Below are 23,688 nucleotides of genomic sequence, written 5' to 3'. Positions count from 1 at the left end.
TCCACCACTGGTAAATGTTATGGCAATGAAATGTGCCTTACAGGTGTTAGTCTGGTATATTATTGGCCCAGCTCCAGTTCTGTTGTTCCAAGAGAATAGCTCATGTCAGGGGTGGAATGCTAGCAGGAGCTCCTTTGCATATTAGGCCACACTCCCCTGATGCAGCCAGTCCTCCAGGAGCTTACAAAAAAGAGACTTGCCAGGGTGAGCCCTGCTTAGCTTCCAAGACCAGGCTTGCCAGGGCCAGGGCCGCAGTGCATGGTTTTATAAATATTGCAGCAGCCGCCGCCGCCACAGAACAAGACTGAATGTTGGCTGCAGTAGCTATTTTGTGACTGTACCCATCTTGCTAAGTCATACGGAGATCAGGCACCTTGTTCTACAGTAAAACTGAACGATTTACAAAGAAATCATACATGTTAAAGTTTTATTTGAAAACAGCAGAAATTGTAATTATTCCCCTTACACTGCTACCTTCCCATCTTCACCTATTAAAGCACAGGAAGAATCCCCCCCCAAGGAAAGAATACTAAGCTTCTGCCAATATTCCACTAATTTAAGTCACAGTGACTCTGCCTGTCATATTCCTAGAGTTAAGGATGCTGATGAAAGAGCTCCCCAACTGTAGCACTCTTAACAGCTTTGCAGGATTTGTTTCATCTTTTGGGAGGCTATTGATGGGTAAAGCTCTTCTGCTTGCTTCTTCAAGGGACAAGCAGTAGTGATGAAAAAGTGATACTGTTGGCCAGTGATTCTCCTTTAGAACCAAACCATTTAACACATCAAATCTGGCTGTTTGGGGAAGAAAATCTTTACTTGGCACATGATGCCATGACCCTAACATATGTCTGTGACAATCCATGGCTGTTTGCTTTTGGTACTCTACTGACTGAAGCTGTATGCCATGGCAGAAACATACAAAGTGAGACAAAAGGCTGCAATTAACATGTTAGTGACACACACTGAAAAGATGGGGTGGGACAGCAAGGCTTCTTCAAAAAATAGCAAGGTGGTTTTGAGGAAATCATTGTGCAGAGAACACACCATAGCAGAAACGTAAGAGGTCAAATTGTACAACTGTGAAAGCACCAGAGAAAAGCACCACAGGCAATGAATACTTTTCATACAGTTGGCTTATAAAGCAGTCAGCACCTGCTACAGGAAGGCCTCTTGACTCAGAGGAAGTCCCAGGTTCAAGCACCACATACAGGAGGAGGCTTAAGGAATTTTTTGCAGAAGACCTGAGCCATTGCTGGTCAGAACAGACAATGGACCGGCCTGACTTTGTAGACGGCACTTTTTTAAAAAGAAGCCTGTGTTAACTGTACAGTTTATAAGCCTTTCTAATAACAGCGCCATTACTTAGGTTTGCTTCTGATCATAATTAGTGCTTTCCTTCTTCAGCACACTGATGCCTAAACCTCAACGCTTGTTTGCCCAAGGGCACGATTCTTTCAGCCTGAATTTGAAAACCTGTGCGTCATCTCTAGCAGATCTAAGTAAGGTCACTGGCTTGTTTTACTTCCTTGTGTGGGATAGAAAAATGTCCCAGCCACTAAATGAGCATCGATGCAAAGGAAGAGACCACTTTAAAAAGCTAACCTTGTTCAATATTGTCTGACCAGACTGCTGGTGAGATATAACAGTTTGGGCTTAGAACAAACAAGCCCTTAATTACTATTTAACCTCTGGTGGTTTCCCTGCAATCACTATTGCATTCTCTCTTCTCTCCTCCCCCGTTTTCAGAGAAACAGCAAAAAAAAAAGAAAGGCATCAGAACACTAAACTCTCAAAGCAAAAGAAAAATAACTAAAAGGAGTTATTTGAATGTCATGTGCAACAGAAAACATAAGATCCACCCCATCTCCCTTAAGGGTAGCTGTTCCTATGAATGGTGATGGCTTTGGATACCTCTGCTGCTGTTCTATGCCTTGTTTTAAGGATCAGTTACTAGATATTCTAGTTTTGAAGAGCAACTTTTGGCCCAACTAGAGTAGAAGTATTCCTGGTCCTATGCCCCTTTCTGCAGAAAAAAAAACCAAGCTCAGTGGTAGTTGCATTAACATAAGATGGCTGCCGTAAGAGTACAAGGAGTCAGCATTGCCAGTTCACCCCCTCTGGGACTCATGGAGTTTGTTACTAGGAAACAGAATGCTGGACACCGTGATGTAGCACTGAGCATCCTGGCGTCTTGCTTGCCGTCGGTCTATCCGTGCTCACAGGACAGTCCTGCTGCCCTTCTAACAGTCCGTCTAGAGAGCTTGTGCAGTCAGCAGGAGTAGGCACTACTGAAAAAATCCCAAAATGTATTCTCCAATGCCGATGAAATAGACCCCTTGAGCTATGCCAAAGAGAGGAGCGATCACCAGTGCACGGCATCCAGCTCCTTTCATGAAGGCAGCAGGGCCCTCGTGAATCCAGATCTTCCTGCGGATAAGAAAGAGTTGGTGAAGGAAACACGGCCTGAGCGGTTCTACTGAGCATGCACAAACCAATTTTCAACAAAGCAGGAGTCAATTTGCACCTTTAAGACCAACAGAGTGTTAATCAGAATGTAAGCTTTCATGTGCTAAAAGCACACTTCTTCAGACGAGGGAATAAGGTACAGTGGGCTGAAATAGATGTAGTTGGTGGGTTAAGAGGGCAAACTGATACAAAGCTGGGATCACATGGGGGAACAGTGTGACAAATTAGAAGGCCATTTGGTCTGGAAAGGCATAAAAGGTAATGAAAGTTGCCTGCTACACACGACTGTACCTTATTCCCTCGTCTGAAGAAGTGTGCTTTTAGCACACGAAAGCTTATGTTCTGAATAAAACTTGGTTGGTCTTAATAATAATAATAAATTTTATTTATACCCCGCCGAGGCAGGCTCAGGGCGGCTTACAGGACATGGTAAAACCATGTTAAAACAATAAAACAAGATTATACAATTCAATACAGATAACAATTAAATATTTAAATAATCTAAAAACAGTCTAAAATATAATCGTTAATGATGGCGTGATGTTTATTCCAAGCTCCATCTTAGAAGGCTAGCCGGAAGAGGGCAGTTTTGCAGGCCCTACGGAATTGGCCAAGATCCCGCAGGGCCCGCACCTCTTCCGGCAGCTGGTTCCACCGTTGGGGCGCTTTTATAGAGAAGGCCTGTTCTCTGGTTGTGCTACTTGACTCCTGCTTTGTTCAACTGCTTCAGACCATCGTGGCTGCCCACTTGGATCTAAACCCAGGCCTCAGATTCAGTGGGAGCTCACAGGAACACAGCTCCTGAACCTTTCTGAGAGTTCCACCTCCTTGTCCATTGAACAGTATGTGCAGCTGCATAACAATCCCTGGATAAGCTCCACCTATTTTTCTACAAAATGACCCATCTAAACCAATTTTCAGGATGCAATGCAGGCCTCCCCACCCCCACAGGCATGGATAAACTTTCCCCAGCTCCTCCCACTTTCTCCAACTTCTGACAGGTGGGATGTGACCAATGCTCCCTCTAAGCTGTGGAGTCTTGTGAGCAAACATTCTATTCTGTGAGCTACTGGCATTAAAGTTGGGAGCCATCCTGTAAGGAACCTCCCTGATTTGGCTACTGCGAGCGAGCGATTTGGCTACTGCATAAATCAGTTCGCTTTGAGGCCATACTTCCTGAGCTAAGACAAAAATGTGTGAGCCGGAAGTGAAAAAACTGAGCCAGCTCACACTAACTCAGAGGGAACACTGGATGCGACTGCAGCTTTTAGTTTACAAGCATAGTGTATTTGGCACTGAGGGATACTGCTGTTACAAGAGCAGTTCTGCAGCAAACAGGGCCTCCTATGTACATGTATTGTGAGTCTGTGGCTCCATCAACACTCCCAGGTTTAAGGAGGAATTTCCCAACAGAAAAACACTGACGCACCTCTGGCAAACGCTTGTTCAATTCTGTTGTCTTCTTCCTAACCAGTACTGTTAAGGTGTGGTGGGTCAAACGACTTACGACGAAGCAGTTTAATCACAACATCCGTTTCTTTAAAACTATTCCCCCCAGTTCAACTTACCTGGCACAGTCGATGATCCCATTATAGGTGTCCTCTCCGAGGCCTTTCTTGAGGGTTTGAATTCGGGTTTTTAGAACTAAAAGAAGAGGCAAATTAATTATATGCAACCAAAACCTGCATCACAGAATTTATTTTTAATATACAAAATACTGAACGACAAGATTAGAATTATTTCATTTTGTTTTTGGGCCATGAATACCCTTGGTATAGAAAAGCCCTGCTGGATCAGACCAGTGGTCCCTCCAGTCCAGCATCCTGTTTCATGCCATGTACTATGTGAGGGCTTACAATAGGGCCTGGAGACCAAGACTTTGCTATGATGTTACCTCCTGGTATTGTGAGGTAAGGAACACGGAGGTTCCTTACAGCGGTGGCTCCCAACCTTTTTGGCACCAGGGACTGATTTTGTGGAAGACAATTTTTCCACGGACTGGTGTGGGGTTTTTGCCCCCCCCCAGGCTGCCCCCCACCCTGTCCCTGCTCCCCATGGGGCCTTTAGATGAGGGTCATGCAAAGGTCACTGCCATGCTGCCCCTTCCACCAGCCTGGGACCTGGGTGGATGAAAGATGTGGTGCTTCGGATCAAGACCACGGTGCCGCTTTCATCTGCCTGGGTTCCTGGTAGGCAAAAGGGGTGAAGGGGCTGCTCTGCCTCGCTCCATTTGGGCGGAGCAAAAGGGGCAGTGCAGCGCCTCTGCCTCACTTTGTGGCCCGGTTGCTAACAGGCCATGGACCCCTTCCTTACAGTTGCCATGGCAGGGAGCCTGTGCTGAACCTATCCTCCAAGAGTTTGTCCAACCCCCTTTACTTTATAAATTGATATGGGGGTGGTCACCCTCCCCCCCACAAATCACAGCTTCATTAAGTATTAGTTATATTAATTATATAAAGATTCCTACCCCCAAAAGCACCACCTACATCTTCTCTGTAAGCAGTCAAGTTAACACTGAGTTTGGGCAGTGTTGGGTCCAGGACTCTTTTTTCTGCCGGAGGACACAGGAGTGAAGCTCCGCCCAAGCTGGCCAGAGCTTCAGCTGACTCGACCCGCCATGCGGCAGCCACATCTCCCAGGCCAGGTGCATATCAGCTCCTGCTGGGCTTTTTCTACAAAAAAGGCACTGGCTGGGTCTGTGGGTGGGATCGGAAATGGGGGAGAAAATGGATTCTCTTCCATCATAATGTGAATTTTGTCATGGAACGGGCTGAGCTCCATTTTAAACCAAAGACCTCAAACTCCTATTTTCTCTTTTTTTAAAATTAATTACATTTTGATCCCCCTTTCCTCCTAGAAGTCGGGGACATGGCACAGTTCTCTCCTCTCCATCTCATTTTAACCCCAGAACCCTGTGCCAAATTGCAAGCTTCATGGGATTTAAGGCAGTCGGACACTCTTCGGTAGGCTTGACCAGATCACCAATATGGCTCCCTTGAGCTTCATCCTACCAGATCTTCAGATAACTATTCCAGGCAATGCTCACTTAACGTAACCCTAGCTTTCTTTCTTTTGATCTGACCTGGATGGCCAAGGCTACTCATATCTCAGAGGCTTAACAGGGTTGGTCCTGGTTAGTATTTGGATAGGAGACCACCAAGGAAGCCCAGGGTTGTTACGCAGAGGCAAGCAATGGAAAACCACTGTTAGTCTCTTGCCTTGAAAACCCTACTGGGTTGCTGTAAGTTGGCTGTGACTTGACAATCCTTTCAAATTTGGTGTAGTGGTGAAGTGTGCAGATTCTTATCTGGGAGAACCGGGTTTGATTCCCCACTCCTCCACTTGCAGCTGCTGGAATGGCCTTGGGTCAGCCATAGCTCTCGCACAGCTGTCTTTGAAAGGGCAGCTTCTGGGAGAGCTCTCTCAGCCCCACCCACCTCACAGGGTGTCTGTTGTGGGGGAGGAAGATAAAGGAGATTGTGAGCCACTCTGAGACTCTGATTCAGAGAGAAGGGCGGGGTATAAATCTACGGTCTTCTTCTTTTAAATACAGCAAGTTCTCTCAGCTGCTAAACAGGAACCTAATAGATGAACTGTTGATGGGGGTGGGGAGGTGGGAATAACATACCCCATTTTCTTGAAGTGTGGATTTGCTTTGCAGTATGGTGGAAAATAGTGTTATTTGTGTAGCAGCCCTGAGAAGGGCTTGATGGAATTTGCTTTAGTGGTGGGAAGTGCCGTCAAGTCACAGCTGACCCCATAAGAGTTTTCAAGGCAAGAGACACTCAGAGGTGGCTTGCCATTGCCTGCCTCTGTGTCACCACCCTGGTATTCCTTAGTGGCCTCCCATCCAAGTAATAACCAGGCCAACGCCGTTTCGTTTCTGAGATCGGACATGACTGGACTAGCTTGGTCCATTAGGGTCAAGGCTAGCCTGCTTTAAGGAGGCTTGACTTGAACGAGCAAGACCATGGTGAGCCAAGTAGAACAATAAGAGTTAGGACAGCTGCACGGTCTGATTGTTACCGTCCAGTGGGGTCACTGCCACCGCAGCCACGGATCCTGCCACGCAGCCGGACATGAAGGAGTGCAAGAAAGAAGCTTTTTCTTCAGGATGTTTCTGCCCCAGCTCGTTGATGTTTGCAAAGAGTGGGAAATATATGACTGAGAAAGGGACATCCCTGTTGGGAGTAGAAGAGGAACTTCTTAGTAAACACTACAATTCTTTGAGACACCCTCTTGAAACAGGCAGACTTTTTATTGAGCCATTGCCATGGATCACCACCCCCAAATCCCCCCGGTCCTCTTAATAACTCTGTTCTCAAAAGGATTCTCATATATCTTTCATTTACAATAGCTAAGATTTTTTTGATGATGTACAATTCCCTTTTTTTTCAGCCTTAGATACTTATAGGCAGTGTTCCCTCTAAGCTGAGTTGGCGTGAACTAGCTCACAGATGTTTAGCCTCCAGTTCACACATTTTTGTCTTAGCTCAGGAAGGATGACCCCAGAGCACAATAATTTAAGAAGTAGCGCGCAACTTTAATGCCAGTAGGTCACAAAGCAGAATTTTTGCTCACAAGACTGCAGCTTAGAGGGAATATTGCTTATAGGTAGCCTTGACTAAAAGCCCAATGGTGCAGTGCAACAGTGAGCAAAGTACCTACACCCAACAAATGGCCTGGTTGAGAACATTGCTGAATTGCTGAAGCTAAGCCCATCTGGTCCTTTAAGCTTATTCAATATCAGTCCTCATGGAAATCTAAAAGTAAGCCATTTTGAGCTCCTTAGAAGCTCAGAGGGATATAAAATGCAGACCACCTGAAAAAGACAAATTATACATTATACTGCAGCCCATGTATAACAGAGCTTGACTGGTGGCCTCTTATCCTTTGCAAAGCACTCAGCCCAGGTAACTTCACAAACACAGGTCTAGACTTCTATGGTGATAAAAGCAAATTTGGACATAGTTTTTTGGGGAAAGAAGCAAACAGGGAAGGGTTTACGTATTCTCTTCATTCCCATCTACTCACTGTTCCCTGAAGATACTTTGGAAGGGAAAGAGGTCCACTGGATATTCATTTCATGCAATTAAATGTGTCACCTGCCCTTGAGCCAATGAGGAAAACAGAAAATAATTAGCTTGCAACTTCTGTTTACCTTAGTCTGGTAACCCTACCTTCTCTACTTCTGACCAAGCCCATTTACCGTTTCCCACCCACCCCCAGTACTGCCTGCAAAGAGAAAGCAGAGGAGGAAATTTAGGAACATCTCTTTGCTAGCTGAAGGTGATCCAGGCAAGTTTCTTTCCCTCCTGCCTTGCAGGTTTTTTGGCCTGGGTGTGGCCAGAGGCTCTCATACAAGTTTAATACAAAGTTTCATGCATGATCAAATGTGCTTTTCCCCACTGAGACAGATCACAATGTATAGCCACGTAAGTCAGTTTATAGCAGCAGAAAACAGCAAAGACAGGGTCCAGTAGCACCTTAAAGACTACCAAAATTTGTGGCAGGGCTTGAGCTTTCATAAGCCACCGCTCACTTCTTCAGGCACAACACTTCTTCAGATTCAACATCTGAAGAAGTGAGCAGTGACTCACAAAAGCTCATACCCTGCCACAAATTGTGTTAGCCTTTAAGGCACTACTGGACTCATGTTTTTTCTACTTTCCCTCATATCCAGAACAGATATTGTTGGGTGTAGGTACTTTGATCACAGTTGCACTGCACCATTGAAGTTTTAGTCAATGCGAACAATAATCATCAGTCTAAGGTTAAAACACAGGAATTATACATGATCAAAAACATCTCAGTCATTGTAAATGGAAGATGCATGAGAGCAGCTGTACAACACAGATACAACCCTGAGACCAATGGAGAAGACCTCGTGCACAAAGGAATGCACGGGAAAGGAGCTCAGAGTCCAACAAGGCATTCAGAAGTCAAAGATCTTCCATCTTGGATTATGAAATCCCTTCTGGGGCATGAAGAGGGTGTGTGTTGAAAATGATTTCTTTTATTCATTAAGTCTTTTGACCGTGCAGCACACATCCAGCTGAGTCTGTAGTCCAAGTATTAACCACCCCACCCCTCCCCAATATTGTGAACCTACCAGGCAGGGGTGGAATTCCAGAGGAGCTCCTTTGCATATTAGGCCACACACCCCTGATGTAGCCAATCGTCCAAGAGCTTACAAGGCTCTTTTTTCATAAGCTCTTGGAGGATTGGCTACATCAGGGGTGTGTGGCCTAATATGCAAAGGAGCTCCTGCTAGAATTCCACCCCTGCCAGGGCTTGTCACCTGGTGTAATAATACAAGGGAAGGAAGAACTCCCACCCTCTTTTCACCTGAGCAGGGTGGCCCCCAGCCCTTTATACAGGCCTGCTAGTCCCTGGGTTCGCAGGAGGTCTCTGGCAATCAAAGTGGCAGAGGGCCGTTTGGAGGCTGCTGTGGATCCAGAAGCATGAGGCTGGCCTTGCAGTGGATGGGAGGCGGGGCCAGCTGGGCCATCGTGTGTCAACGCCTTCTGCTGATGAGCAGCTAAAAAACAAAGTAGCAGCAATGCCCCGTCATTAAGAACATAAGAGAAGCCATGTTGCCCAGGCCAAGGACCCATCTAGTCCAACATTCTGTGTCACACAGTGGCCAAAAAAAACAACAACAGGTGCCATCAGGAGGTCCACCAGTGGTCCACCAGGAGGTCCACCAGTCCTCCCACTGTTGCCCCACCTCCAAGCACCAAGAATACGGAGTATCACTGCCTCAGACAGAGTTCCATCTATACCCTGTGGCTAATAGTCATTGATGGACTCCATTCTTTTCATGCTCTCACAAAACAGTTCCCCACCAACACTATCTATGGAAATACTACATCCCATTTCCAAAACAAAGTTGGAGTCCAGTGGCACCTTTAAGACCAATAAAGTTTTATTCAAGGTATACGCTTTCATGTAGATGACCATATGGATGAATTGTTAAGGGGGGAGAAAACCACATAATCCCGTCTTATTGTAGTGTGGGTTTGCTTTGCAGTATGGTTGAAAATAGTGTCACTGGTACAGCAGTCTCGCAAAGGGCTTAATGGAACTTGCTTTAGTGGCAGAAAGTGCCCTCAAGTCTTTTTGGTTAATTAATCACATTTGGATCCCCCTGTCCTCCTAGAAGATGGGGAGGTTCTCTCCCTTCCCTCTCATTTTAATCCCAGAACCCTGTCCCAAATTGCAAGCTTCATGGGATTCAAGTCAAAGTCTCACTCACCTAACCGCCCAGCATCCTGGAGTTGGATTTTCAACATTTCCATTGGGGACGTGACCACCACCTGGCAAGTCCCAGCTCCGCAGCCAGCCAGCATCTCCCTCACCAAGGTCAACTTTTTTCTGTTGAGGATAGCACAGACATACAAGATTTGGTAGGGTGACCCAGAATTGATTCACAAATCAATTAGTCTAAGGGTTGCCAGCTGAGCAGCTCTCCTTGCAAATGACATGGTGTGTGTGTGTCTTTCCATGGAATCATAGAACCACAGAATTGGAAGAGGGCATACAGGCCATCTAGTCATGTTACCAGTTGGTTCTGGGTCCACAAAGATGATGCAAGGTCTATACATCTATGTATGCACACGAGTGCACAGGCATGCATCCACACACCCCTCCCTTTGTGGAATAAACACACAGAACAAGCACCACACACGTGTAAGTATATAGTGCCTTATGCATCAGAATAAGAGCTGGATACAGCCCACTCACAAAGTCAAAAAATGCATACAAAATTTAAGACAGATACAGATACATGTGTGTCATATCCAGGGCTGGAATTCTAGCAGGAGCTCCTTTGCATATTAGGCCACACACCCCTGATGTAGCCAATCCTCCCAAGAGTTTTATAAGGCTCTTTTTTGTAATCTCTTGGATGATTGGCTACATCAGGGGTGTGTGGCCTAATATACAAAGGAGCTCCTGCTAGAATTCCACCCCTGGTCATATCTTCATAGTGAAGTATAAAGATAAAGGTAAAGGTAGTCCTCTGTGCAAGCACCAGTCGTTGCCAACTCTGGGGTGATGTCACATCCCAACGTTTTCATGGCAGACTTCTTACAGGGTGGTTTGCCATTGCCTTCCCCAGTCATCTACACTTTCCCCCCAGCAAGCTGGGTACTCATTTTACCGACTTTGGAAGGATGGAAGGCTGAGTCAACCTGGGGCTGGCTACACTGATGCAAAAGAAAGGTTTTGAGGACAACAAAAACGAGTGTGTGTTCTTTTCATCATACCCATCCTGGGTGAGTAAATGTCTGAAGAAATCATTGGCTGCCAGCTTGATTGCTTTTTCAGGAGTAACCAGAGTTAGATTTACAGCGGCTCCTGTATGAAGATGGGAAAAGTAACAAAGATTTGTTTTAGAGTAAGCTGACATGTTTTCCCTCCTGTAAGAAAAGTTTTGGATGCACCTAACCCTGAAAATTTGATTAATTGCTACTTGACCCAAGACATATAGATTAAATACCCATTACAATCAGATTAAACCAGTTGAAATAGGATAGTGTTATTCAAGGCTTTTTTGTAGCAGGAACTTATTTGCATATTAGGCCACGCACCCCTGAAGTAGCCAATCCTCCAAGAGTTTATAGGGCTCTTAGTACAGGGCCTACTGTAATTTCCAGGAGGACTGGCTACATCAGGGGTGTGTGGTTTAATATGCAAAGGAGTTCCTGCTACAAAAAAAATCCCTGGTGTAATTATCCTGTTTCAACACACAGTGCAAAGGCCACCAAGTATTTTAAAGTTTTTTGGGACTTGGTGCACAAAGAGTGAACTCAAGAGGGCGCTGTTGCTCAGAATCATAGCATTGGAAGGGATCTCCAGGGTCATCTAGTCCAACCCCTTCACAATGCAGGAAATTCACAAGTACCTCCCCCCCACCCAAGTACCTCTTAAGGATTGTGATGGGCCCAAAAGGGGATGTATTGCAGGGAACATGTGGGTTTCCCCAATGGGCCAAATAGTACCTGCCCCAAGATTGTTTCAGGTTGGGAAGACTCCAAGAATGAGAAGGCTTGAAGCCCCTTCTCCACACATACTGTAGTAGTGATCTGAATCTGACACCAGGTATGCAGGAATTGTGGAAAGCCCATAACTTAAGTCTGACTGTTACACAGGGTGAAGACCTCAGACCCAACATGTATTCTCTGTAAGGTGTGTATAATATAGTGGGTTCAACGCAAGGAAGAGGCGAGGTGGTAGTGCCCATAGCTCTTTTATTGCATACAGCATAGTATAGGGCTGCGCTATAAGACTGAGGGACTGGGCCAATAGGGCCAACTTATATACACTCAGGGTTCCCGTGCAAGCATGCTATTGGACCATTCAAACCAGCAAGGGGGCCCGTGATTGGAGCAGGGCAGCAGGGATTTGGATCCTGCTGTCCATTGCTCCTGAGTCCCCAAGCTCAGTCCTACAGACTCCAATGAGCCAGGCGAGAACACCATTACCTACACACATTTCAGATCACATATACAACAGTGTGCTTGCCCCTCTGGAGCATATGGACTTGAACAGGATAATTCAAAACTAAATGCTGACTCTATGGTCTCCTGCAACTGCAATTCAACAGTAAAAGATGGATCCTTCTGTTTTTATAAAGACCTACCTCGATACATCCCGAAGAACCCTTCTGAGCGAAGAGTCTTCATCAAACAATCCCGCCTGGAACCAGATTAGGGAATAAAGAAAACATGAGTAAGCCAAAAGACGTTTCAAGACTGACTGCCATTTGTAATTGCCTAGTGATTATGAGCAGTGATGGACTGGCCAGTGTGTCAGCTTGTTTTATGGCAAGCGGGCCCCTGATGAAGTGGCCCGCAGTTTGAAAATATAAGTTCCAATATAAGAGACCCAGTCTGCCACTGACTCATATCTGAAAGCTAGTTCAATGCAGTGGTGATGAGGATTCCCAAAGAAGGAAGTTATTGCAAATCCTGCCTTTGCCAAGAAGGGCCTTGGCACAGGGGTAGAGCATCTGCTTTGCATGCAGAAGATCCCATGTTCAATCCCAGGAACTTCCACTTAGTTCTCATTTGGTGGGCATCAGGAAAGCCACCTTGAGCAGATGTCTAGAAATGCAGCATACACATTTTCTGAATTCAAGATGCTTTAGCAGAACAATGGACCGACTTTGTAGCAGTCAGTTTTATAACCTAGGAATTTGGGGTCCCCACCAAGGTGCCCATGGTCACCATGACACCCACTAATTATTTTTAGAAAGTGGGCAGGGCCAAGTGGGGCTTTTGCCCACAGGGTTTCTGATTGGCGACTGGAGATTTGATGGCTTCGCTCTGGCAGCAGCTGCCATCGCAGCACAAAGGTCTTCACTGTGTGACTGAAAATAAGCTGTGGCAGCCATTTTGCGGCTGTGCCCACCATACTGAGTCAGAATTCCACACCATGTCAAGGGCTTTTTTTTGTAGCAGGAACTCCTTTGCATATTAGGCCACACACCCCTGATGTAGCCAATCCCTCAAGAGCATACAGGGCTCTTAGTACAGGGCCTACTGTAAGCGCCTGGAAGATTGGCTATATCAGTGGGGTGTGGCCTAATATGCAAAGGAACTCCTGCTATAAAAAAAAAACCCCTGCATGCAAGAACGGTAAAGGTGCTCACAGGCTCAAAAAGGCTCGGGATCCTTGTAATAAGTGATCTAAGGCAAGCCACTTGTCCTTAGCCTCAGTCCTCATGTATTGTAAGAATGAGATCTGAAAGCATTTTGTATGTAAAGCCTCAAGTCCATAAGATCCAGGTGGGTGGGTGGGTGTGTTGGTTTGAAGCAGCAGAATAAAATTTAAGTCCAGTGGCACCTTTAAGACCTGCAAAGTTCTATTCAAGGTATGAGCTTTCCTGTGTACACACACTTCCTCAGATACATTGAAATGAAAGTTAACAGTTCATATATATAGATACAGAGATATATAGATAGAGACATCTATTTGGAGGCATCTGTCTATATGAACTGTTAACTTCAGTTTCCATGTATCTGAGGAAGTGTGCATGCACAGGAAAGCTTGTACCTCGAATAAAAGTGTGCTGGTCTTAAAGGTGCCACTGGACTCAAACAAAATTCAAGTCCAGTAACGCCTTAAAAGCCGATAGGACCTTTGACTATCAACAGCTTACATCCTGGAAATCTGGTTGGTCTTTAAAGTGCTAAAAAGGTAAAGGTAGTCCCCTGTGCAAGCACTAGTCGTTTTCGACTCTGGGGTGACGTTGCTTTCACAACATTTTCACGGCGGACTTTTTACCGGGTGGTTTGCCATTGCCTTCCCCAGTCATCTACACTTTCCCCCCAGCAAACTGGGTACTCATTTTACCGACCTCGGAAGGATGGAAGGCTGAGTCAACCTCGAACTGGCTACCTGAAAACCCAGCTTCCGCCAGGGATCGAACTCAGGTCGTGAGCAGAGGGCTCCGACTGCAGTACTGCAGCTTTACCACTCTGCGCCACGGGGCTCTTCTTTAAAGTGCTACTGGACTCCAATCTTGTTTCTCTAAGAGAAGAATTTGTTCAAAAGTTATTTGAAATAGCAGAAATTGACTTCCTTTCAGTGAAATTGAAGGAAGGAAATATACGAGAGTGTAAAGAAACCTGGCAACCTCTATATGATTGGCTGAAAAAAAAAATAAAATGAAATTTAGTAGGTAAGAGTGCTGTAGAAATCGGAAATAAAAGAACAGGTCAAGGAAAAGTAGTAGACGGGACTATGAGTGATGGGATACATTGTAAATAACAGACTTTAACCTTGCCCTCCAGTTTACTGTTTGTTTGTTTATTTAGTTGTTTGTTTTAGCTAGCGTAACTTAGATATGTATTTTCTTTGTAATATTTATGCTGAAAAATAAAAACCTTTTGTTTCAATCTTGTTTCTCTACAGCAGACCTGAAGTCTACAGCTACCTACCTGAAGCTATTTTGAAACATCATGTAATTGCTAGCCATTAATTACCTTATCCACCTTCCTTCTGGGAAACAGGACCATCTGAATTACTAAATTAGATGGCATATTCCTCAAGGCTAGTCTAATACAACTTGCATGCAGGTTAGGCAGATGAATTCCCCAAAGGAGGGGCACTTCCCCCCAGCTCTGGAGCATCAAATATGAAGAATCACAATCAAGTACACTTGCAGCCCAATTAAGCCACATCCAGAACATGTTTCAATTTGCATTTGGTAGGCAGATCATCTTCAGGAAATTATGTAAATGAACAGATGAAGGGGAAAAATACAGGGAAGTGAGAAACACTGCAGCCATTCCCCCAAAAGATTCATAACCAGAAGGCAATGAGCTTCAAGCCCTACCACACTTGAGAAGATCTTAGAGTACGTACATCCCAGTGTAGACGCCTTGAACTTGCTGGTTCTGGAGACGTGTTTTGGTTAAATCAATGGGGAAGACGCAGGTCACCCCCACAAGCCCAGCTATACCTCCATTGATTAATTTTGCAGGAAGGCTGGAAAGAAGATGGAGAAATGTTAGAGTACACGCAGCAAGTTTATTTTAATGAGGAAAAAATTTACTTCTGCTTTCCTAAAAAAAGTTAAAGGTAGTCCCCCTGTGCAAGCACCAGTCATTTCCAACTCTGGAGTGACATCGCATCATGACGTTTTCATGGCAGACTTTTTATGGGGTGGCTTGCCATTGCCTTCCCCAGTCATCTACACTCCCCCCCACACACAAGCTGAGTACTCATTTTACCAACGTCGGAAGGATGGAAAGCTGAGTCAACCTGGAGCTGGCTACCTGAACCCAGCTTCCACCGGGATCGGACTCAGTTTGTGAGCAGAGAGCTTGGACTGCAGTATTGCAGCTTTACCACTCTGCGCCACGGGGCTGCTTTCCTACCAGGGCTTTTTTTTGTAGCAGGAACTCCTTTGCATATTAGGCCACAAACCCCCTGATGTAGCCAATCCTCCTGGAGCTTACACTAGGTCTTGTACTAAGAGCCCTGTAAGCTCTTGGAGAATTGGTACAGAATCTTCCCCAGACTCTTCCCTTAATCCCCCTATACACTTGTTGGGAGTCTACGTCCTTACCAAAAATCTGCTGGAATAGTCAGACTAAACAAGCAGCTCAGTTACTTTTAAATTGTCATTCCCTTTTGAATCTTAGAAGGGTTTTAACCACCGCAACGAATTCTTCAGTGCTAATAATAGCTTATGATTCTCTAGTATCTAACATTCTTAGTTCACTAAATGTTAAACCTAAAAATGTAAAAAAGGGAAGAAATATAAAATATCTGCAGCCCTGGTTTGATGAAGAACGTAGAGCCGTTAAAACTCTATTGCGTAACACCTACAAATGTTACCGCGACTCTGGGGCTTTGTCTTAACCATCAGAGTACTTTGATCTTAAAAATCAGCTGTCCCAGGTTATTATAAGCAAAAAGAATGATTATGCTAAACTTCAATGGGAGGAGCTATACCAGGCCATAATCTTAAGGAACTCTAAAAAATTCTGGTCTATTGTATCAGGTGCCCATAGAGTTGATGCCCCTTCTATGTCTGCCATTTCCCCCAATGTCTGGTACCAATATTTCTTCTCTATGTTCTCCCAAAGTAAACTATACACTTCTAGACCTTTCGAACTTTCTCAGGTAGATCTTCCGGAGTGGCCCTCTGTGACTTCTGATGAAGTTAAAGATCTAATTTTGCAATTGAAATCAGGTAAAGCAGCAGGACCAGATGTTATTCCCTCTGAAATCCTAAAGTTAGATCCAGATTGGTGGGCTACTCCGCTTGCATCTCTCTTTACTAGTATTGACAGAACTGGCATAATTCCTAAAGCCTGGCTTAATTCAATAGTGGTTCCAATTTATAAAAAAGGAGATCCCGCCATCCCAAATAATTACAGGCCGATTAGTCTCCTATTCACCATTGGTAAATTATATTCTAAGTATCTGCTGAGGAAACTTGAACAATGGATGACACGAGAAAAAATTCTTGGTCCGGAACAGATGGGTTTTTGTAAAGGCAAAACTACTCTCCATCATTGTAATACTTTGTCCCATCTAATTTATAAATACACTATTGGGAAAAAGATGAAATTGTATGTAGCCTTTTTAGACTTAAAGGGAGCATTTGATTCAATTGACAGAGACCTGTTGTGGGATAAACTGGAACAAACAAGTATTGATAAAAGACTCCTTATGCTCATTAAAAAATTATATACTTTCAACTTTTGTCAAGTCAAATGCTCTTTATCAGGCAATCTTACGTCAAAAATCCCGTTAAGAAAGGGGGTTAAACAAGGTTGTGTGTTGGCCCCCTTTTTGTTTAACCTCTTTCTTAATGATCTTGCTCCCTTTTTGTCAGATACTGACCATCATAGTCCAAAACTTGGTGCCAGACATGTTCCCTTACTGTTATATGCGGATGATACAGTCTCACTATCTTGTTCCAGAATTGGATTAAAGCGTTTGCTAGTTCACTGTATCACCTTCCTTGATAACAATAAGCTCCTATTGAACTATGACAAATCTAAAATTGTTGTTTTTTCCAAATCTTAGAAACCAATTAAATGGTCAATAGGCGGCAAAGAGATAGAACAAGTAAAATACTACAAATACCTAGGAATTCGTTTTCAATATAACGTACTTTGGACTAATCATCGTACCTGTATAATTAAGTCAGTCAATGTTAGTGTTGCAGCTATCCAGTGCTTCTTTTACAGCAGAGGCAATCAGTTTATCCCAGCCGCGCTAAAAATCTTTAAGGCTAAAGTGATACCGCAGCTTTTATATAGGGTCCCAGTGTGGATCACAGGCTTGGATAATAACATTGAAGGTGTCCAATCAAAATTCCTACGGAAAATTCTGGGATTCCCAAAGTGCGTACCATATGCAGTTTTGTGTTTAGAAACAGGGATGGATCTTGTGGAAACACAAGCATGGCTAATGTCACTTAAATACTGGCTTCGGCTACATTTCCACTCTGACTCAGAGAGCCTTTTATATCAACTGCTCTCAGAATCTAATTTGTCAAATTGGCTAGTATTTGAGAGGAAAATAAAATCTATGGGCATTGATTTAGATTCACTTCTTATGCTATCCTTAAAAGAAGCTTTTTTGAAACTTAAGCTCAGAATTCTAGATATTGAAATGCAAACGTTATATAGCCTGGCCATTAAGTCCTGCTCCCCGCTGAATTTCGAACTTCCTCTTTCAGTTGGGAAATTAGCATCGTATTTCTCCTCTCTGCAAGCTCCACAGCAACGGCATGCATTCTTGTTAACGAGATGTAATGCATTACCATCTGCTATCCTATTTGGTAGATTTAACAGGATTGAGTACTCTAATAGACACTGTCTTTGTAATTCCAAGTGTATTGAAACTATTTCCCATGTACTACTGAACTGTCCTCTTTATGAAGATATTCGTTGTATATACTTGAAAGATATCTTAGCAGATATGTTGGGCTGTGCTGATTCAGGCAAAGTCCACAAACTTTTAAATGACACTTGCGCTGAGGCAACTTTAATGGTGGCTAGATTTCTCTAACAGGCCATGGAAATACAACAGAGAATGGTTCTGGAATGACCATATTTTATCTTTTAATTATTTAATTTGGCTAAACTCAACTCATATATATTTTACTTATTTTATGTATTTTAGCTCCCTATGTACTTTATAATCTAGGATTTTATATTATTTATATTGCTATTTTACTGCTAAATCTGTTTTATGCCAATAAAGGCTTGCTATTTATTTTGAATTGGTACATTAGTGGGGTGTGGCCTAATATGCAAATGAGTTCCTGCTACCAAAAAAGCCTTGTTTCCTACTAAATGGGTTGGATCCAAGACTCCCTCTTCTTTTTAAAACAAAAATCGGAAGTCTCTTACTTAGCATGAGTCCAAAAACAAAAGCCCTCTACGAGGACTAGTCAAAATAACACAACATAGTATGCAAGCCTTTGAGCTCTCCAGAACTCTTCATCAGACTCATCAGAAAATAAAAAGGACAGGGGGAGACAAACAGATATCTTAGACCGGGGTACCCAATCTTTTTGAGCTCACAGGTGCCATTAGAGTTCTGACGCAGTGTGGTGGGTGTACAGCCACAAAAATGGCAGCTACAAAACGGCTGTTGAAAGAGGCAAAACCACTAAACAGCTGCCACATCTGCTACACATTGAAGATCCCTGAGCTGTGGTGGTAACTCCTGCTGCCAAAGCAACCGTTTAAAAAATCTACACAGCCTATATGACGCCTAAGAAACTAGTAAAAATGAGCAACCAGATGTCAGACAGATGTTGGAAGTGTAAAAAGCATGAAGGTTCTTTCTACCACATGTGGTGGTCGTGTGAAAAGGCAAGACAATACTGGCAAATGATTCAGAGAGAAATGTCAAAAATTTTAGGTTACGACGTTAAGAGATCTCCAAACGTATTTTTGTCGGGATTACAAATGGAAAGTTTTCCGAAATTAGATAGAACTATTGTGTGGTATCTACTTTCAGCTACAAGAATATTGTATGAGCAGCTATGGAAGCAAGATAAAATACCAGAGAAATGGGACTGGATTTTAAAAGTTATGTCTTGAAGTGAAATGGATAAACTTACAATAATCTTAAAATACTATGGTTTGGAGAAGTTTAAAATGGAGTGGTAGAAATTTCAAATCTACGTTGAAAAACACTGGAAAGTAAAGGGACATTTAGTGATGTTTGAAAATAATTGAAGTTTTGTGGAATGGTGGACTATAGTAATAATTATAAAGAAATGGAATTTTTTTCTTTTCTTTTTTTGTTTTTTGTTTTTATTGGACTACGAGTATAAGGGTTTTTAAAAAGAGATATTCCCTTGTATTTTTAGCAATTTAAGTAAACACCGGCGGGGGTCAAAATAAGGGGGATGGAAGGGGTGAAAAGTGATGTATTGGTATTATTTTTGCTTTAGTGCTTTTTTTAGTGCTTTCTCTATAAATACTGTTACAATACATTGCAATAATAAAAACTGGTTTGACACAAAAAAAAATCTACACAGCCAATCAAATCTCCAACAGTCAATCAGAAGCCTTGCAAGGCAAAATCCCACCTGGCCCCACCCAGTTTCTAAAAACACTCATTGGACCCCTGTTTTAGACCATGATATTAAAGGCTGTTTAGAATATGATATTAAAGGCATCCTGGGTGGCGTTTTCAGCTAGCTTCAGAAGACACAAGGTGAAGCTAATGTCAGGCTGTGCCAATGGTCTCCTGGAGGGAAGCAGCAAAAATGCATTCCAGCCCCCTTCTATAAGTTCATGTTTATTAACTAACATGTAGACTGAAGAATAGTACTGGATAACTTGAAAGCCAGAGAGAGCCTGATTTTAGACACCGTCTGAAATGGGTTTGTAAATGTTTTATTGTTTTTAACTATTTATTAAAAGGTAAACCAGCCGTTTCTGACTCTGGGGTGATGTCACATCACGACATTTTCATGGCAGACTTTTTACAGGGTGGTTTGCCATTGCCTTCCCCAGTCAGCTACACTTTCCCCCCAGCAAGCTGGGCACTCATTTTACCGACCTCGGAAAGGTGGAAGGCTGAGTCAACCATGAGCTGGCTACCTGAACCCAGCTTCTGCCGGGATTGAACTCAGGTCGTGAGTAGATCTTGGACTGCAGTATTGCAGCTTACCACTCTGCGCCATTTGGAATGTTGCAGGAACTCATTCACATGTTAGGCCACACCCCTCTTATGTAGCCAACCCTCCAAGACCTTACAGGGTTCTTCTTACAGGACCTACTGTAAGCTCTTGGAGGATTGGCTGCATCAGGGGTATGTGGCCTAATATGCAAAGGAGTTCCTGCTACAAAAAAGCCCTGATTATACCCTACTAAGGTTTCTCCCCAAGGCTCCATAGGGTATAATACAGTGCCCAGCGGACATTCAACCACACCCAACCCCATTTTCTGATAACCATAAGCAGGGGGAAGGCTCCAAACCAGGGGATCCCCTGCCCCCCAACTGGGGATTGCCAACCCTAACATCCCCAGGCAATAACTGCAAACCTTGTTCCCTTTATAAAAGCACTCTCTTGAACAATTCTGTTCTTCCCTTTCTGCATTAACGATAAAGGTGTTGGAGGCTTTCTGTCTTCACCAAGCCTGCCATTCCATAAGGCGGAAGTCACATTAAAGACTGCACGAGTTTGGGCCTATGGAGGCACCCTCAGAAGGGTTTGCTCAGATAAGTGAAGCTGCGGCAGGAGAAGAATTGCAGATTTATACCCCGTCTTTCTCCCTGAATCAGTCTCAGAGCAGCTTACAATCGCTTTTATCTCCTTCCCCCACAACAGACACCCTGTGAGGTGGGTGGGGCTGAGAGAGCCCTCACAGCAGCTGCCCTTTCAAGGACAACCTCTGCCAGAGCTATGGCTAACCCAAGGCCATTCCAGGAGGTGCAAGTGGAGGAGTGGGAAATCAAACCCAGCTCTCCCAGATAAGAGTCCACACATTTAACCACTACACCAAACTCTTGGAAGAAGCTGCTCTGCAGATGCACAGATCCAAGTAGGGTTTCCAGTTCCCAGGTGGGGAATGACGTGAGTTCAGTTCCGGAGAAGAAATAATTCATACAAGAGACCGTGAATGGAAATGCCTCATTGCAAATTTACAATCTGGTTACGTAATTTGCAATGAGGCATTGCCCGTGAATTGAAATTGACTGGGTCCTAACTAGTGAATAATCGTAACTTAAATTGGAGAAGCTATGTGCAATATAACTCGTGACTGAGGAAGGCATGGCCGAAACCGGTCTCTTGTATGAATTATTTCTTCTCTGAAAGTGAACTCACATCATTGAGGACTGCAAGTACAAGAATTTGGACTATTTTGTATTAATTGCACTGGGACTTTTGATAGTGTTTTGGCATTTGTTTATGGTATTGTGTTTTTATAGTGTGATTTGTTTCACAATAGAGTTTGTATGTGCTACTGAAGGGGGACCCCTGAATAATTAATGAATACCCCTATAATAATGAATGAAAGCAAGCTTCTGCCTTCAAAAAGAGGGTGACTGATGCAATGTTCGTTAGAAGCACAGACAGCCTTCAGTGGGTGTGGGTTCACAGATGTGTATTAGGATAACACAAAGGGGCCTCACTAAGAAGCTTCTTGCTGGAGCTGATAACGCATGGAGACAGGAGGTATGGAAAAGTACTAGAAGGAGAGCAAGGGGGTGGGGAATGTTGAATCTGATAAACTTGTGAAGCCTGCCTGCTAAGCTTGCTTTGTGCTTAAAAAGATGATCTGAGGATCGGGAGGGGGAGGTTCAGTATTTTTGGAGCTATGATGCTCAACTGGACCCTGCTTATTGTACCAGAAGTAAAGTACCTCGCTTCATACCAGTAATGTGTGCGGCTCCGTTATTTTCCTGCTACACTACCCGCAGTGTGTATTTTTTGCCATATTCTTACCGGGTATCCTCTGCATTTACCAATCCACAGGTGGGGGCAGGGGATCCCCCGGTTTGGAGGCCCTCCCCCCACTTCAGGGTCATCAGAAAGCGAGGGGGAGGGAAATGTCTGCTGGATACTCCATTTTTCTCAATGGAGATAGATTCCCATATAGGGTGTAATGGAGACTTGCTCCTTGGGTATCTGGGGCTCTAGGGGGGCTTTTTTTTTTTAGGTAGAGGCACCAAACTTGCAGCATAGCATCTGATGCCTCTCCTCAAAATACCCTCCAAGTTTCGAAAAGATTGGACCAGGAGGTCCAATGTATGAACCCTCAAAGAAGGTGCCCCTACCTTCATTATTTCCAATGGAGGGAAGGCATTTAAAAGGTGTGAGGTCCCTTTCAATGTGATGGCCAGACCTCCCTTTGGAGTTCAATTATACTTGTCACACCTTTGCTCCTGGCTCCACCCCCAAAGTCCTCAGATATTTCTTGAATTGGACTTGGCAAGTGGCAACCCTAGATCCAAGGCTGCAAAGGCCTCTGAAGGCCTCAGAAGCCACCTAAGTTCTCATGGTTGACACCCTAACGTGTGACAATAAATTTCACGTGCTAATTACACACTGGGTGAAAAGCTTTCCTTTGTCTTGGATCAATTTCACCAAATGATCTATTTTATCCCAATCCAGGTACTGTGCATGTGTTGGAGGGGGGGGGGCTTCATTATGCACTCTATGCTTTCAGAATCGTAAAGTTTGTAAGGAAACTTGCAGGCCTTGGAATAATAACTCTAGACAAACTTAGAAATAGCCCTGAGCCACCATAGGACTTGCCCAGTGATCCAAAACTTCAGACTTTTTAGATAGAAAGAAAATCTAGTCGGAGGCCAAAAGTCCCACAGCGTTAGACATCCAATGCTTTATTCTGTACCTTGACCGCTGGCCCTCCAGTTGATCATAATTTCCATTTCTGGAGAACAGAATTCCATACCTTAAAAAGGAGGGGGGACAGGGGAAGGAATAAAAGGCTTCACTGACCTGATTTTCTTTTTGTCTCCCATCGTTCCACTGAGGATGTGCCTTCTTGGCAGCTGCTGACACAGGAAAATTCTTTCCACAAGGAGGCTCTTAACTGTTTATTTGGTTTTTTTGCTCAGCTGTGTGGTGGGGGAGAAAGCACACCATTACCAGCTTTTGACACGCAACCTGCCATGATTGTACTACTGGTAACAAATGGCTGACTGGGGTTGCCGGATCTGGGTTGAGAAAAACCTGGAGAATTTGGGGGTGGAGCCTGGGGAGGGTGTGGTTTGTGCAGGGGAGGGACCTCAGCAGTGTATAGTGTCATAAAGTGGCCATTTTCTCCAGGGGAATCAATCTTGGTTGTCTGGAGATCAATTGTAATAGCCAGAGATCTCCAGGTGCCACCTGGAGGTTGCCAACTCTACCAAGTTCCACCCTCCAAATCTCCAGGTATTTCCCAAGCCAGAGCTGACAATCCTAGGCCTGGGCCCCAGTTCCTTGTGTGTGAGTTTTTTGGCCTTCACAGACAGAACAGGTCTCCATTGTGCCAAACTACAGGTCCCAAGATTCCTGGGGCTTTGTTCCTATTTGCCAGCACTGCCCTTCTTACATTCTGGAGAACCAACCGTTGAAAAAGACTCTTATCCCTTGAGTAGACTTCTTGAAGTCCCTGTTCAGTGCAGGCTCTTTAGTCCCAGACACATATGAGGCCTCACCCAGGCCTTCAGGTTGGGAAATCTCTGGAGATTTGGGTTTGAGGAGGGACCTCGGTG

General features: G+C 44.2%; 1 protein-coding gene across 1 annotated transcript; it reads right to left on the bottom strand.

Annotated features, from left to right (window-relative positions):
• Positions 1 to 410: 410 nt before the first annotated feature.
• Positions 411 to 23,049, bottom strand: SLC25A18 (solute carrier family 25 member 18). Its single transcript, XM_060245788.1, has 9 exons — positions 22,931 to 23,049; positions 14,842 to 14,964; positions 12,113 to 12,168; positions 10,737 to 10,827; positions 9,725 to 9,843; positions 8,815 to 9,007; positions 6,493 to 6,647; positions 4,035 to 4,110; positions 411 to 2,427 (listed from the first exon to the last, which is right to left on the bottom strand). The coding sequence occupies exons 1-9, from the start codon at positions 22,951 to 22,953 to the stop codon at positions 2,286 to 2,288; spliced, it is 978 nt and encodes a 325-aa protein (XP_060101771.1). The 5' UTR covers positions 22,954 to 23,049; the 3' UTR covers positions 411 to 2,285.
• Between the last annotated feature and the right edge of the window lie 639 nt (positions 23,050 to 23,688).

Source organism: Heteronotia binoei, chromosome 8 (assembly GCF_032191835.1).
Source record: "Heteronotia binoei isolate CCM8104 ecotype False Entrance Well chromosome 8, APGP_CSIRO_Hbin_v1, whole genome shotgun sequence".
NCBI classification, from domain to species: Eukaryota; Metazoa; Chordata; class Lepidosauria; order Squamata; family Gekkonidae; genus Heteronotia; species Heteronotia binoei.
This window is presented reverse-complemented; position numbering and strand designations above follow the sequence as displayed.

Coding starts and splice junctions, on each gene's coding strand:
- SLC25A18 (XM_060245788.1), bottom strand. CDS start 22,953: ATGGGAGACAAAAAGAAAATCAG. Junction 14,965..22,930: donor GGAGACAAAAAGAAAATCAG/GTCAGTGAAGCC, acceptor TCTTCTTTCCAG/CCTTCCTGCAAAATTAATCA. Junction 6,648..8,814: donor CTGGGGGCCACCCTGCTCAG/GTGAAAAGAGGG, acceptor TACTCCCAACAG/GGATGTCCCTTTCTCAGTCA.